General features: G+C 49.7%; 1 protein-coding gene across 1 annotated transcript in view; it reads right to left on the reverse strand.

Moving 5' to 3' along the window:
• SLC43A2 (solute carrier family 43 member 2) overlaps window positions 1-16453 on the reverse strand; it is a 43988-nt gene that overhangs the window by 25237 nt on the left and 2298 nt on the right. Inside the window, exons 3-5 of the mRNA XM_003416810.4 lie at window positions 8376-8583; window positions 7046-7101; window positions 6153-6229 (exon numbers count right to left, since the gene is read on the reverse strand). Coding sequence (XP_003416858.1) covers window positions 6153-6229; window positions 7046-7101; window positions 8376-8583 — 341 coding nt within the window. The remainder of the gene's footprint in view (window positions 1-6152; window positions 6230-7045; window positions 7102-8375; window positions 8584-16453) is intronic.

Consider the following 16453-nt stretch of genomic DNA (forward strand, 5'->3'; position numbering starts at 1 on the left):
AGATGACTGGTATACACACCCAGAATTTTATGCTACCTGTGTTGGCCAGGATTCAAGTACCAATCTGGACATGCAGACTCAGCAAAGCTGACCTGTTTCCTAACAACCCTGTACAACCGGGAGCCTCCCAGCACACGCTCCTGAGGAGAAAGTCCTTGTGGTCACCTTTCTGCTTCACCTTTCTGCTTCACATACCAGCCCTGCTCTGATGTCCCCACTGCACTTTGTCCAGCCCTGACCATGTCACGTGCTGGAGCAAATTGACGAGGCAGAACCCTCTGATGGCTAATTTTTCCCAGGCCAATGGAATCAGCTGACTGCTTTGGGCTTCCAAGGCTCAGCAGAAAACCCAGGGAAGCGGAGAGGTAGACTGGCTCTGGGCCCGGGGAGATCCTGCTCACCTGGGCAACAGGACTCCCCAGGAGCACTGTAGGGGGCACTGGCCAGGGAAAGAGGGGTCTACTGGGGGCCTACTGGGCAGGAATGCTGACCGTCACCCCTCACTGGAGGTACTGGCTTCGTTCCTCTACCTCGAATCCTTCCGTCCCCTGCTCTCAGGTATTTAAAAAGGGATATTTACTCTGTTCTCTCCAAACGCAGATCCCAGCTCCCACAGGATCATTTCTTCCTCCTTTGAAGTCAGACTTCAATGAATCAAATGGGAAAAGCCCCCAGAGAAATTTTTTGTGAAGAAACCTGGCAACATTTTGTAACCCCTTTGCTTGAGAGGGTTTCAGCTCAGAACTCCCTGTTCCACCCACTGACAGGGGTCAGAGTAATGAAGTGGAAAAGTTATTTTCAAAACGCTGGCTGCATCTGCTCCCATCTCTAAGCAACCCAGGCCCTGGATTGTGGGGTGGCGGCCCAAAGACGCCACCTCTGCCACTGGCCCATGTTTGCGCTCCAGCCACTGAAGCGCGTTAAAAAGTGTTGTACAAACACAAGGCATGGAGCAAACAGACCCACGTGCACTGTCCAGATGTCCAGCAGGGAGGCTGAGCCTCCGCACCCCAGGGAGTGCTCCCCACCGCAGGGAGTGCTCTGAGCCCAGGGAGGGACCTTCCTCCTGAGGATGCCATAGGGGCATAGAAGAACTGGTACTGGTGCTGGGCAGCCCACCTGGCCTAGACCCATCCTTGCCCCTCTGAGCCTCCACTCTAAAGATTCGCCCGTGAGTGCAAACCTCAGAGGCTCTGTAGGGAGGCCAGAGAGGGAAAGGCACTTTGCCAACTTGGGGCCCCCTCTCCACCAAGAGGCGGGTAGCGGCTCATAGCCCCTGGCCATCTTGATTTAGACCACAGCCTATGCAACACAAAACTCTTCGGAACTCAGACAGTCTCCAAATTCAGGTTTCCATGGCAACATGTTGCCCAGATTCCTAGGTCATCATGGAGCGATTGTCCACCTTCCCTTCCCAAGCAGTTGTAAGGAGATTTGATTTAGGAACCTCCTAAAGGCAACCCTGAAGACTCCTTTGTCCCTAAAACTAGAACATGGGTGGGAGACACGAACAGAAAGTGCCATTGTGTTTCGAACTCAGCCTCTTCGGGAGCTGATTCTGACAGTTCTGCTTTTTAAAGGCCTGGGCTGTGTCAGAACGGGATTCAGCTCTGCTCAGCAGAAGCCTCGGCCAGCCCAAGAACATTGCTCAATAGCCTCACCCTGTCCTGGCTGACTCGCCTCTCATTTCCCTTCAGAGTCTGTCCTAGGGAGGGACAGCCACCAGAGCCCTTATGAGCCCCACTCACAGGACAGGGGAATGCCCAAGGAGATGCCAGGAGTGGGCTGGAAGATGTGATGACTTAAAGAGTGCTCAGAGAGTTGGCCTGTGTAACTGCAGGGCGGGGCGGCAGGATGTCGGGGTGAGTGGGTGGGTGTCAGCCCCTGCTCACCGACAGAAGTAGTCATTTTAGCAACTTCGTGGAACCTCTAGATCGGGGGTCAGCAAGCTTTTTCTGTAAAGGGCCAGATAACAAATACTTTAGGCTTTGTAGGCTATACAGTCTCTGTCAAAACCACTCAACTCCGCCATTGTAGCACAAAATTGCCATAGCTAATACATAAATAAATTTGTTTGGCTCTATCCCAATAAAACAGACAGTGTGCTGGATTTGGCCTGGGGACAGGAGTTTGCTGATCCCCGCTCTAGAGCCTAGAAGAATTGGGACCTCTGAGGACAAGCCACCAGCCTCCCTTAAGCAGATGACTGGTAACCAAATACTTTTAATGTGATTAGGTGATTTTCTCACCTGGTCACTCTCCAGCCCAGCTGTCTGTTTTAGTCCCAGTGGGAGAGTTAGGAGCTTATAGGAGCACACCTGCTGCAGTGGTTTTTAGCCTCTACACAGACCTACTTGAGGCAGATGAAAGCAATGGACCCTCTCCCCAGAAAACGTATCTGCACAGTGTGCACACACACACCCACATACACACATACATACACAAACGCACCACACAAGTACATAAATCCACACATACATACATGCACATATACACCCATGAACACATGTGTACATGCCACACACATACATACATGAATATACACACACACCACACATACACACACCACATGCATACATACACACCACACAGATATACACCCACACACACATACATTCACACACCACACACACATACATACCCACACCCACATACACACACCACACACATAATACACACACCACACACAGTTTTTTGCACATAATTTAACAGGGGTGCACAGCCCTCCTAAAGCTTATTCACGAACCACTTAGAGGCTTAAAAACTCTAGGGCAAGGCCACTTGCTCTCTCAGAAAAAAAAAGAAAGAGCTAATTTCTTTGTGTATGAAAGAACTCGTAAATTACAAGTCAGTTAAAATAATAAAAAAGATGAGCAATCCGGCAGAAAAATGGGCAAATGGCACACAAAGAAGCAACCTGCAGAAGAAACACAAACAAACAACAAAGAGGTGAGAAGATGTTGTGTCTCACTAATAATTAGAGAAATACAGAAAATTAGGGTATATCTTATATCACCAGGTCAGGCTGGCAAATGGTTAAAATATTGATGATACAGTACTGGAGACGGTGTGGAGAAAAGGCACTTTCATGCATGCTGGTAGGACTGTATCAGCATAAAACCCTTTTGGAAGACAATTTGACAGTATATATTAAAAATGAAAACATGCTGATCCCGTGGCCTGGCAATTCCACTTCCAAGAATTTATCTTGCAGAAACGTATGTACAGGGATGTTCACTTCAGCAGCACTCATAAATCAGAAAAATTGGAAACCAACCCAAATGTCCATTAGTAGGAAACTGGTTAAATAAATCACAGTACATCTATATTACAGAATTATACGGAACTGTAATAAGGAGGTAGGGCTCTAGAGTTTAAAATAATTAGGTAGATCACTAAATACTGACAGGGAAAGATGTCAAAGATAGACTGTTAACTGAAAATGGCAAACTGTAACAGTATTTAAAAAAGAGAATAACACTGATATAAACAGATTAAAAAAAAAGGAAGCTGGAGAAATATATTCCAAACTAACGAAGATAGGCTTATATAGAATTTTATAGCCTACAATTTATATTTCTGAAATGCTGAGTTTTTAAAATAAAAACATTTTTTTGTTTTATAATCCTAAAAAAGAAAAAGAATCCTTAGGGTCTAATTTCAAAAAAAGGCCTGGTGATCTACTTTCGAAAGGTCAGCCATTGAAAATCCAATGGTGCACAGCTCTACTCTGACACAGAGGGGGTTGCCCTAAGTCAGACCCGACTTGATGGCAAGTGGTTTGGGTTTTTATTAAATTAATTAAATTTTTTTTTTTTAATGGCCCTATTAGCCAGTTGGAAACCCTAGTGGCGTAGTGGTTAAGAGCTACAGCTGCTAACCAAAAGGTCGGCAGTTCAAATCCACCAGGCGCTCCTTGGAAACCGTATGGGGCAGCTCCACTGTGTCCTATAGGGTCACTCTGAGTCGGAATCAACTGGACGGCCACGGGTTATTAGCCAGTTGCTGTTGAGTCGATGCAGTAGATCACCAGGCCTTTCTTCTGAGGCAGGTGCCTCTTCGGTGGACTCAACCACCTCCATCAACCAGACCTTCAGTTGGCAGAGAGTGTTAACCGTTTGCACCACCCAGCAACTCCATGCTTCTATTAGCCTTGTTAAAAGTTTCTCAGACAGCAACTATAGAGCTCATTTGAAAGGCTTTCTTAAAGGGGATTCAGGATATGGTGGTTTTTATCCATTTGCCTCAGGCTTGATTACAACAACCCATCTTTCTGCACTTCAGGACAAACATTTCTCAAGCTCATAGACCATCTCTTTCTTTTATTCCTGAAATTCAAACTGCCATGACATAGGCATAGCACGACTAAAATGATGGGAACGATGACAGGTTTCTATTTATTTTGATGAAAAAATTTTGCCATTTTCATGCTGTCAGAGAACAAATAGAACCATGACTCATGTTTTATAATTTACACAATTTACTGGAATTTATATACTTTTGACAGTTCTCACATATTTGTCACAGTTTCAACATTTTTTCCCCTGGAAGTTTGAGAAGGGAGAACATATAAGTGTATATAAGTATATATAGATAGATATAGACATATGCATATGTGCAGATATATACGCTTTTTGGAAACCCTGGTGGTGTAGTGGTTAAATGCTAAGGCTGCTAACCAAAGGATCAGCAGTTCGAATCCGTCAGGAGGTCCTTGGAAACTCTATGGGGCAGCTCTACTCTATCCTATAGGGTTGCTATAAGTCAGAATTGACTTGACGGCACTGGGTTTTTTTTTTTAATATACTTTTTAATCTACCTGATTAAAAACATTTTAAAAATGCACCTAAGAGAATGAAGTCAAACTCCCTGGTACCACCAGAGGCAGGGCAGCTGGGGTCCCAGTTCTGTGTGTTGCCCACACCTGTGTGCCCACCCACTCCCTGAGCATCCCACATACACACCCTGTGCCTTGTTTTTCTCACCTAACATATATTTCACTGAACTTCCCGTTTTCACTGATCTAGACCCAGACAGTTAATCCTTCCTGCCAGCACAAAACAAAGCAAATCATAGGAAGGGCAGAGAGAAAGACATTGGCACGGCCTGGCCTCGGGCTCACAACCTGCAGGCGCACAGTCCCTGAGATGCTAAGACCTCTTCATGTTCCTGACAAGAAGACCAGGCGCTCCCGGGCCTCCCTTAAAGCTGAATAAGGGCCCCCGAGTAGCATGACTGCTGATTCATTAGTGGAAAGGGGAATCAGAAACCGGAGTGCACTGCAAATATAATGGTGTGTTATAGAAACGCGTTTGTGGGGAAACCACGTCAGGCCAGACTTTCCTGCTGGACAGATGTCTCTCTGAAGAGCCTACGACTCTGCACTTTCCTGATACCCAGCTCTGAAGGGCACCCTTGCCTGCCCGGGTGAGCCTGTAGACAGTGCTCTCCTTTCCACCGAGCCAGCACTTTTTTGGCCTTCTTTGACTTTATTCCTCTCAAACGGCACCTTCCTTCAGCCTCTCCCACCTTGAGAGGAAGCACATTGTGTGGCCTCCTGACGCTTCCAGTAAGGAGGTGCTCAGCCTCCTGAAAAACATCTCCCTTCCCAGGAGGGCTCTCTGTGCCCTAGAATTTAGAAAACAAGAAGAGAGGTGGCACATGTCCTTCCCTGAGCCTTCCTATTCATTCTGCACAAAGGCAAAGGTTAGGGACTGGGGTGACTCCAAGGAATTCCAAAACCTGTTTTTACGTTGCACTGTTAGCCGGAGTTCCTGGAGACCCTGGTGATGGCTGCCATGGAAAACAGAGAACAGAAAGTGGGTGGCAGCTTTTTTCCCCCTGCTCCCGTCTTCTCTAAACAATGGCTAGTAAGCTGGCTTCCTTGGCAGCTGAGCTGAGCTTAGAGCTGGGCAGGGATGGGGCTACTCTGAAAGCTGTGTTCTGCTGCCTTCAAGCCTGCCTGCTAGCCTGCCTAGCTTGGGGGGCTGCAACTGGCTTTGCTGCCAGGCCACTCCACTAATAGCCCCTTGACCACTTGGGATGCCCACGCATATGGAAGCAGAAGGCAAGGAAACCGAAGGCAGTAAATCTGCCTCAAATTCACACAAGTAGATTACTGAACTAGAGAACTGAAGAAAATCGACACTTACTGTTAATGAGGTGAAGGTCATACACATCCCACCGAAGCCATTCAGAGCCAGGGAGATGAAGATGAGCACGGAGAGAGCTGTAGGGAAACAGAAAGCTCATAATGGGAGACCACAGATGAGCTTCAGGGAGGCCAGGGCCTGCCCAGGGCCTCGCATGGAGCAGGCACCCAATAAAAGTAGACTGAACGAATGGCAAGCCACTGGGGATTAGTGTCTGACACCTGAGTAGGTGGAACAGGCTCTTCCTCACCCTCTTCCTCCTCCTATTTCATGGAGCTTTGGCTCTTGCAAAGGGACATCCCTGTTCTCCTTTGTCTACTAAGCTCAACAGCAAGAGGCCTAAAGAAGCTGTTTGACTCAAACCAAAAATATAGGTACCTGAAAATCAGTAAATGAGCTTGGCAAAGATTCTGGTGAAACTCAAGTCCTGTTTTGGTGTTTGTTTAAAAAATCCTTGCAGCAACAGCTCCACCTGAGCAGGCTGGGGGCCAGGGAAGAAATCTTTAAATTACTGGCCCAGGCTGCTGCAAGAGGACTTGGGGCATGGCTCCTGCCCACACCGAGGACCACACCCCCCTGCAGCCAGCCCGGTTCAGAGAACTCATCCCTCAGGCCGGCGTCAATGAGGCCATCAGGGGCAGGCTTGGCTTGGCGAGGAGAGGGGAGTTTCACACACGCTGGGAGCTTCTCTCAGACTTCTGTCAGGGCAATTGCTCTCTTACCCAGCTGTCCGTTTGTGATAAGTAATTGGGTAAAGGTCTAACAGGTTCCCTTCTAACTTGAGCAGTGGACACCAGGCCTGGCACAGATTCCAAGAGCAGGTGGGCCTCGGAGCACTGCTGGGTAACCCGTCCCCAGCCCCTGACAACAGGCTAGAGGAAAAGTGTACTCACAGTTTGGGTTACTTGCTCCATATGCAATCAGCAAGCAGGAGACTGCAAAGCAGGCACTAAAAATAAGCAGAAATAGTTCTTTATTTATTATTGTTGTTGTTGTTATCATTTGAGTATTTATTATATGTCCAGATGTTTGGAGCACATTTACACGCATTATCTTATATAACTGAACAACAATTCTAAGGAGTATAATTGGCACCATTTGACTGATGAGAAAAATCAAACTCAAAAGGATTAATGAATTTCTTCAAGGTCTCCTAGATAGTAAGTGGCTAAGCGGGAATTCAAACCCCAAAGCTTGATCTTATAAACACCACACTGTGCTGTCCCTCTCACCCCAGAATAGAAAGGGTATCACTCCTTCCTCGGGTTCCTCTGCCCACTCAGCCAGGGGATGACAGAGCCCCACTGGGCACCAGGAGATGAACGGCTACTCCTCAGCCCCCTCCTCTTAGCTCTGCCCTGGGAACTAAGGCCTCCTCAGCTTCAAAGAAGAATAAAACTGATCCCATCCCTCCCCTTCACAAGACATAGGTCTTGCTCACTGCAACCTACTGTCCTGAAGGATGATCAATGCCAATGAGAAGTGGGTTGGGGGACCCTGGCCTAAGGGGTTCAGCTGCTTGGTGAAGTGACCCTGGGCCCAGTGGACTGCAGCCGTACAGACCAGGGACACACACCCAGGGGGTGCACAAGATACTCCACTAGGGTGCCAAGGGTAGGGCAAATATTTAGACTCCTACTTTATCATTTTTTAAAATCTCATCCATTTTTGTTTATATTCTTACATATGCATTATAAAGCACATGAAGCATTAAAAATGGCATATGTATATAACTTGTCATTTCATGTATTTATTTATACAGAAGGTACATGCTTGAAATCTTTTATTCTGATAAAGCTGTCAAGTCAAAAAGATTTTGGATGGCAATAGATATTGGTGGTAGGTGCACAGCATGACTGATGTAATTGGTGTCATTGAATTGTAAACGTGAAAAATGTTGAATTGGCAAATGGTGTACTATATATATTTTTATAGTCAGTAAAAAAAGGCGGGGGGGCTTTGGAAACCAGTGTTCTTAATGACAAACAACTCCAGATCCTCCCAGGTAGGGCTGGGGTCCTGTGCCTTCTCTATGCATAACTGGCACCTGGTGAGGATTACAGTACCTACTGATTCCGTGGAGGTGGGATAGGAACCCCATTCTGGGCAGGCATTTGGGGAGCTCCACAGTGTACCTACAGGCAGGTGTCAGGATTCCCACAGTGGGGAACTCACCCTGCAGGGTCCACCTGCCCTCCCCATCCCCCAGGCACCCCCACTGACCTGCCCAGCAGCCGGAGCTTCCTCGGGCCATACTTGTCCATGACGATGCCCAGGGGCAGAGTGATGGCACTGAGCAGGAAGGAGCCCACAGTGAAGGCCAGGTTCAGCATCTCATCCTGGGCCTTGCAGCTGAGCCAGCCGTTTATCCAGCTCACCTCCTGATGCTCTAGCTCTTCGGTACCCGCCACGGTGCTATTGGTGACATTCTCTGTATGTGAAGGGGAAGGCAAACATGACCCCGGCATCATGGGAAGGGTCCCCAAAGGTCAGAGGGGCAGGTGTGCATTCAGAGTCACCCTAACGGGGATGCCAGGGCTGGCTCTGGGCACCTGAGGGCTCAGACTGCCCCCAGCAGGCATGGGTGTCCATTTGGCCCAAGCCTAACTTTTGTCGGGGGGTGGTCACAGACCCTTTATTGGGAAAACCCAACGAAGAAAGCTGTGCTAACATGATTGATGTAATTGATACCACTAAACTGTACAACTGAAAAATGTTTCACTGGCAAATGCTGCGTTATCTACATTTTTACAGCAGAAAGCTGTGCTTCTGCTCTCCAGAAAATGCACACACAGTCTTGCCCACACTTTCAGGGGTTTCATGGGTTTGTCCCTTGGGCCCCACGGTGGCAATTCCCATGTGAGAATTACCTATGGCCTAGAATAGTAGGCTTCACAGTCCAGCCTTGGCTCTGGGGCCCCAGGTTGTCTAGAGCCTTCTCCGCAGCTTTGTCCATGGAAACAGACTGCAGCCAGGATGGACGAAGACCCTTGGTCACTCAGGAAGGACAAGCTGCTGGTCTCACTACAGTGCCCTGCTTCCCCGCCTCCCTGCCCCCTGGTCAGCCTGTAAAAGAGTTCGAGGCCCTCCTCCCTCCTTTACGGGTACATACAGTTCTCCAACACACAGTCCACATGCCGCCCCTCCCCCCAGTAACTGTATAGCATCAACCACCACAGATACTGAGCCTTAGAACCCCTTTTGGAAAGGGTATTTTTATTTCTGTTTTTAGTAGCTCAAAGTTATCTGTTTTCACTAGCTGAGGTGCTCCTTTCTTATTTTCTTCACTGGGATCATTGCATTGCTGCTTTCTGCGGCCACACCCAGGCCCCGTCAGGTGCTGAGCCTTCCAGTGTGGTATGTCAGCTGTGCTGGGTGTTGCAATCCCAGCCTTAAGGGCCCCTCCAAAGTCCACCCAGCACCATGACAACAAAAAAAGGGGAGGAAAAAGTGCTGCAGCAGCCGAGAATGGGAGGGTGGGGCACAGCCGGCAGCTCAGCTGAAGAAGTCTCTCCTCACGCTGGGCTGCTAGTCAGGAGATGCTGACTAACCCTGCTGCAGAAACAGGAGCAGCCTCTGATTAGATGCGAGGTCACCCGGGGATGAAGTGCTTCTCTTCAGATAACTGTGCCTCCCGATTGTGGCCCTCTGGTGCCAGGGCTATAAAGCTGAGGTCTGCAAAGCCTGGGCCTCCCAGGGCTGCCCCAAGGTCACAGAAAGGGGTGCACTTTGGGTGAATCATCCCACGTGCAACCCCTGACCAGCAAGCCCTGCTGACAACACGCTAATTGAGCGTGTGGTGCTAGGACCTAGCTTCCCGGTTCCAAAGTTGGTTCCTCCACTTCCTACTTGTGTAGCCTTAGAAAAGTGACTTAATCTCGTTCTACTTCCATTTTCTTATCTGTAAAATGGGCTTCATATAACAATAGTATCTACTTCCTGGAGTTCTGGGGACGATAAATGAGATAATCCAGATAATATTTCTAGAGCTCACAGGCATGCGCAGTGCCCAATAGGTAGTTCAAAGTGAATATTATCACTAATATTGGAGGTTTGAGATGGGGATAACGGTGTAACTGGCTGGCAGCACAGCCAGGGGCAGTACCTGGAAGCACAATTCTGTTCACCTGCATGTTTGGTAGCAATGATACTGTGTGGTCTCCTTTGGGCTGTGGGCCCTTAAGGACAAGGGCTGCATTCTAGACACTTCTGTGTCCCCAGTACCTCATCCAGCATCTGGCCCACGGTACTTGTTCACTGAATGAATAAAAACAACGGAACCAAATCACAATGGCCAGAAGAATCAAGAGAGTAAAGGAAACAGAACATGTGGAACCAAGTTGAAGATAGAGGGAATTTAAGGAGATTATAGAGACAAGGTTAACCACCTGAAGCCACAAAAACAAAACCTTAACAAGCCAGATTTCCCCCACTTCCTTTTGGTTTTCCAAAAGAGGTCCCTGCCATGCCGTCAGCCAAATCACACGGCAAACAGGGTCCTCGAGCCCATGTGGATTCAGCGCGGGACTGTCACACATCCTGCCTTGGCGGCAGGCCTGTGCTGCTCGTCTGCTCCAGGCCACTTCTGGAAAGGAGAGTTGCTTCACAGGTTGGAGCTGGTTTCAGATGTCAGCTCTGCCAGCAGCAACAGGAACTGGCACTGATGTGGGGGACAGAGTCTTGGCATAGCAACAGCCATTTCCAGGTTGGCATGCAGACAGAATCAAACCAGCCCAGACGGGATGGGTGTAAGGGGCGCCCCAGGTCCCGGATTGCTGGTGTATGAGACCTGATTGCAGCCGTGCTGGTCTGGGTCTGGAGCAGTCACTGCCCTCAGGGGCTTGAAATCACTTAGGGCTGGAGTGGTGCAGGGACTTTCCAGGATGGGGAATGGGGAGAGTGAGGCACCACTGTCTATGTGTAGAGGCCCTATGGGTCCCCCCAAGTCTCCCAGAGAACAATCACAGCTGGGTGCCTAAATCTGTAACTTTACTCATGGAGAGAGAGAGAAGATAAAATCCCAAGGCCACGTACCCAAGGCAATCTCACTAACTTGCTAGAAGTGGGGATGGGGATGGAAATGTTTTAAATTGTTTCGAGATCTAGTCATCCCTGTAACTAGATGGGGAGGGGGTGCTTATCAGGAGAGAGATCGAGGTAGAGGGAAGGGTATCTGTCCTTCCTTCATTCACTCTGGAGCCACTACACACAGGAGCAGGGACCTTACATTTCAAGCCATCAGCCTTCTCTCCTTAAACAAATTTCTGCCAACAGGGCCACCTGGCCCATTGCCTTCCAGCCCGTGGACAGTGATGGCCGCCAGCAGATGAGCCAGGGGGAGGGAGGCAGGCAGCCACTGGGCGACTGTTTTTGTCTGGCCATTGAGCAACATGATCGAGAAAGTGTCCCTCGCTCCTGGAGGAAACCAAGTCCTTGGTGTGCCCGGAGCTTTGTTGGCAGTACACAGCCCACACAAATAACTACAGAGCCAGTAGATGCCCAAATACAGGCCCATCCAGCCTGGTCTCTCTGCTCCCACCTGGGCCACTGCAGGTCTGGAAAGACTACAAACAGACAAGTGCCCAGGGCCCCCGGCTGTTCCCAGCCTAGGGCTCAGCCCTCACCCAAAGCTGCCCTGTTCTCACCTGCACCTGTTTATTAAACAGATGCCTCCAGCGTGGGCAGCCAGAGCGGCCCAGCCAGGGAAGGTGAAACAAGAAGACAGGCAAGGAATTGGTGTGGCTGGAGTATGTGGAGAACAGAAATACAGCTGCTTGGGGGCAGACCCAGGGCAGGGAAGGAAAACAATACCCTGCACTGTTTGCCCCACTCACAGGACACTCACACACACACTGTACAGAGAAAGCAAGGGAGGGAAAGGGGTGCTGGGACCCCACTCAGGCTCGGAAGCCTCCCTGGGACAAAGGGGGGTTCCCCTCCCACTCAGCCACTGCCCCAGGGAAACAAAGGAAACGGGGAACCTGCAGAATAGCTGGCCTGATGATGCTTGAGGGTGTAAGGGTGGGGCACCTGGCTGGGGCTCCTCTAAATTCCCAACCAGCTCCCCTTCTGTGAGTGGCTGCATACTGAGCCCCCCAGGGGGCTGCTGGTCTGTCCCCAGGATCTCCTGCCTCTCTCCAACCCTTAGTCTATCCGGCAACAGGAAGCAGTATCTCAGTCCAGCAGGGGAGATGTGGGTGAGAGGTCAGCCTCACGCCCAGCGCAAACAAGCAGCAGGACACAGACAGTCTGAGTGCCCTCCTGGATCCCACCCCCTTGGTGTGGTCCCAGCAGCAGCTGGTCCCACTGACAGAGTGCCTGGTGTGAGCTGGGCCCTGCATTCGGTCAATGCTATTCCCTGGTTTCATTTAGCCCTCCTCCCACTGTACATGTGAGAATATGGGAGGCCCAGAGCAGGTAAGTCACTTGCCCAAGCTCTTACAGATGGTACATGGGAAGCTGGGACCTGGATCCAGGCTGTGTATCCCAAAGCTCACTCAGGCTGACCTGACACTATACGGCCTAGTTAGAGGCCAACCCTGCTAATGCATGTTGTGTCTCAGCAAGAAAATGCCAATAGAATGAAGACAGCAAAAGGCTATCCCACAGTGTGGTGGGGGGCTACCTCAGGTGGCCATTAGATTGTCTTGTGAGAACAGGACTGACTCAAGGCCCTCCACAGGGTTCTGGGAAGCCAGTCCAAGCTGGATAGAGCTGCAAGGGACACTAAGAAGCCAGGTGGGGCCTACAGATGCGGGGGAGGAAAATTAGGTCACAAAATGTGAAGAAAGCAGGCAGGGTTGGAGCAGAGAGCCAAGAGTACTAGCCCCACTCTGTGACACACCTGAGCCTGTGGACACCAGCCTGTAGGCCCTCTAGCCCAGCTACAGAATTCTTTTTCTTATTTCTTTTTTTTAAAATAAACTAGTGGGATGGGAAGTGCAAAAGTCATTTTCACAGCAACAAAAGTAAAAGGGTAGACTTTCAAAAGCTAGAGACCACTGGGCTTGGGGTGTGAGAGGGACCATAAAAGGGAGGGCCTCAGAGCAGTGGTCAATGTCTCCTGTCCACACCTGCAACCTAGGCCCACAATGGTGGGAACTAGGCTTGGCACTGCTCCCCCATGTAATGGCAGCCTCTCTCCGCATCCAGAGAGCAAGGACCAGCTTTCTGCTTTGTTTCAGGGTGAGGGCTATAGCTCCCCACCCTATAGGCCGAGTGATTACAGCAGTCAAGAGCCCAGAGCTGGGGTCTGCCTGCCTGTCCATGGCTGGACCTCCCACCTTTATAACCCCACACCACGCCCAGCATGTGGCTCAAACAAAAAAACTAAACCCATTTCTAACATATGGCAACCCCATACGTTGTAAAGTAGAACTGTGCTCCATAGGGTTTTCAAGGCTGTGGCCTTTTGGAAGCAGGTGGCCAGCCCTGTCTTCTGAGATACCTCTGGGTGGGTTCGAACTGCCAGCCTTTTGGTTAGTAGTCGAGTGCTTAACCATTTGCACCACCCAGGGACTCCAGCATGTGCCAATCCCTCAACAATTCCTAAGTCTTCCAAAGGCAAATCTGAACATAGCTGTCCACTGTCTCCAAGACTTCCTCCTGCCCTGAGAATAAAATCCAATCTCCCCACGTGGCCTTCCAGGCTCTGCAGGCCCCAGCCCCTTCCCACCTCTCTAGTCATCGCCAGCTACTGGAGTCACCCTCCTGTCCTCCTCGCCTCTCCTCTCCAGACTCACCCCTTCTTCTTACCCTCCAGGCTTCTGCCTGTACATCGGCAAGGCCCTCCCTACCCAAGCTGAACCAGATCCCCCCGTTGTTCTAGTTCTTGGCACCAGACTCTCATGGAGCTCAGACCACCACCTGGAGTGGTACAGGTCTGTGTGTGACTGGCAGGCTGTTGAGCCCCTGAGGGGCTCTGCATCCTCAGTGCAGCACCTTGGTAAATATTTCTTGCACTCTAGGCTAGCTGACCAACACCCATCTGTGTGGTGGTGGCTTGCATGTTGCTACGATGCTGGAAGCTATGCCACTGGTGTTTCAGGAAGTGAGTCCTCCTACTCCAAGACTACTCCAGCTATTCAGGGTCCCTTGCCCTTCCATATAAATTTGAGGATTGGCTTTTCCATTTCTGCAAACCCCTGGTATTTCAAATACCAGCAGGATCACCCATGGTGCACAGGTTTCAGCAGCTTCCAGGCTAAAACAGACTAGGAAGAACGGCCTGGTGATATATTTCCTAAAATTAGCAAATAAAAACAGAATATTGTCCAATATAGTGCTAGAAAATGGGCTCTGTAGGTTGAAAGGCACTTGAGATACACAGTGGCCGCAACTACGCAACTCAAGCATACCAACAATCATGAAGATGCTGTAGGACCAGGCAAAGTTTTATTCCGTTGTACATGAGGTTACCATGACTGAAACCAACTCAACAGCAACTAGCAACAGGTTAGAAGAAGGGATTAAACATCCACAGGTACCACCATGCCCCTGAGGCGACCCTGTCAAAGTCGGCCACTGGACAACAGAGAAAATGAAAGCAGTCAGGCGTGGGTGGTGATAGCAGCCACCTCAGAGACCAAAAGGGCACGGCCCTGGGAAATCCCTGCTCTTCCCAGGCTGGGAACCCGCTGGTTTCCTGTCCACACCAGGGCTTCTACCTGGGCCCATGGGAGACTGGGGAAGAGTCCAGCAGCTGGTACCTGGTGGACATCCAAAGCCCACCGTATACCCAGAGCTAGCTCCCCAGACCCTGCCCCTGTCCCCTCTCATGACTTACTGGTAGACAGGGCAAAAAAGCTGAGGGGCGGCAAAGCAATGGGCTATTTCTTTCTTTCTCCACCTCCCCAAGCTGGAACCCAGCTCCATGTCTGTGGCCAGGGTCTGGCTAAAGTCCTGAGGAAGATGAACCTTTCAGCAGGTTCAGGTAAATCTTCTTTAGAAAACAGATCAAAGCATCGTCCTAAAAGCAACAAAAAGCTGAAAATTTACATCTCCATCAGTTGTGGACTGGTCAGCTTTTCCCAAGTCAAATTCAATAAATAGCCTAACTGCTTCTCTGCAATTCAACCATCGCCAAGTTTGAAAATGTGAGGCCTATGCAGAAACCTTGACCCTAAATCTGCCTGGCACTCGTGGGCAGGCAAGGCATGGGCATTTCTCGCGCTTAAAGACAGCAGGGTACACAGCCTCCAAGAAGCAAGGACCAGGGAGGCCAGAGATAAGCTGTGTGGAATCAGCAGGCCTTCCCACCCAGGACTCTGGGTCAGCAGGTTGATCAGCTAATCCGGAAAACCAAAATCAGAGACAGGAGCAAAGGCACAAGATAAGGAGTTGATGTTCAACCCGCTATCCTGACCCTTCACCTTCACTTTGGTTTACGGACAGATCCATCAAGCCTCTCAAGAGCTTAAACACCAAGTCAGATCCAACCTGGTGCAGCCCCAGGACTCCTCCCACTTACACAAAGGAAGAAACCAAGGTTGAGGCAGGAACCAAATGACCAGCCCCAAGGCTGTCAATACCATTAAATAAACTAAATCAGTGGACAACCCAGGAAGAAACCCTAGAATATGACCTTCCCAACACCGTGGCAGGTCCAAAAAAAATTTGAGCACAATACTGCTCGGGTCTGGACGCGATGTTTAAAACTTCATCCAGGAATGATAAGGCTCCTTTCTGTTTGTTTTTTAAACCCCTCTGCGTAGCCTGAAGGAATCCCTGGGTGGCACAAACAATTTTGCGCTCAGCTACTAACCGAAAGGTTGGTGGTTCAAATTCACCCAGAGGTGCCTTGGAAGAAAGACCTGGCAATCTGCTTCTGAGAGGTCATAGCCTTGAAAGCCCTGTGGAGCGCGGTTTTACTCTGACACACATGTGTTCACCATGAATTGGAAACAAACGGATGGCGATGGGTTTGGTTTTTGGGTTTGTGTGTAGCCTGAAAGCCCACCAGGAAGGATCCTGCTATAGAAGGGAGAAGACAGAGGGGAAGAGAGGCAGCTAAACACTCCCAACCTGTTTCTTTCGGAAGAGCCATTAGTCTAACATCTCTTAGGCAAAGCGGAAAGCTTGTTCAGGGAACAAGGTCTGACTCTCATCTCCCAAGATTTCTTGCTGATGTGGGGAAAGGCCTGCCAAGAACCCTTAGGCTATTAGGAAATATCCTTGAGTGGCTAAAGGCTAAAGGTTATAAATGATATACTTTCTGCCCTCTCCCAGGCAGCCTCCTTGTCGCCTCCCTTTCTTCCGCCCTAAACGTCTCAGGCTATGTTTCCCTAGAGACCGAGACACTC

This window comes from Loxodonta africana, chromosome 18 (assembly GCF_030014295.1).
Source record: "Loxodonta africana isolate mLoxAfr1 chromosome 18, mLoxAfr1.hap2, whole genome shotgun sequence".
Taxonomy (NCBI): domain Eukaryota; kingdom Metazoa; phylum Chordata; class Mammalia; order Proboscidea; family Elephantidae; genus Loxodonta; species Loxodonta africana.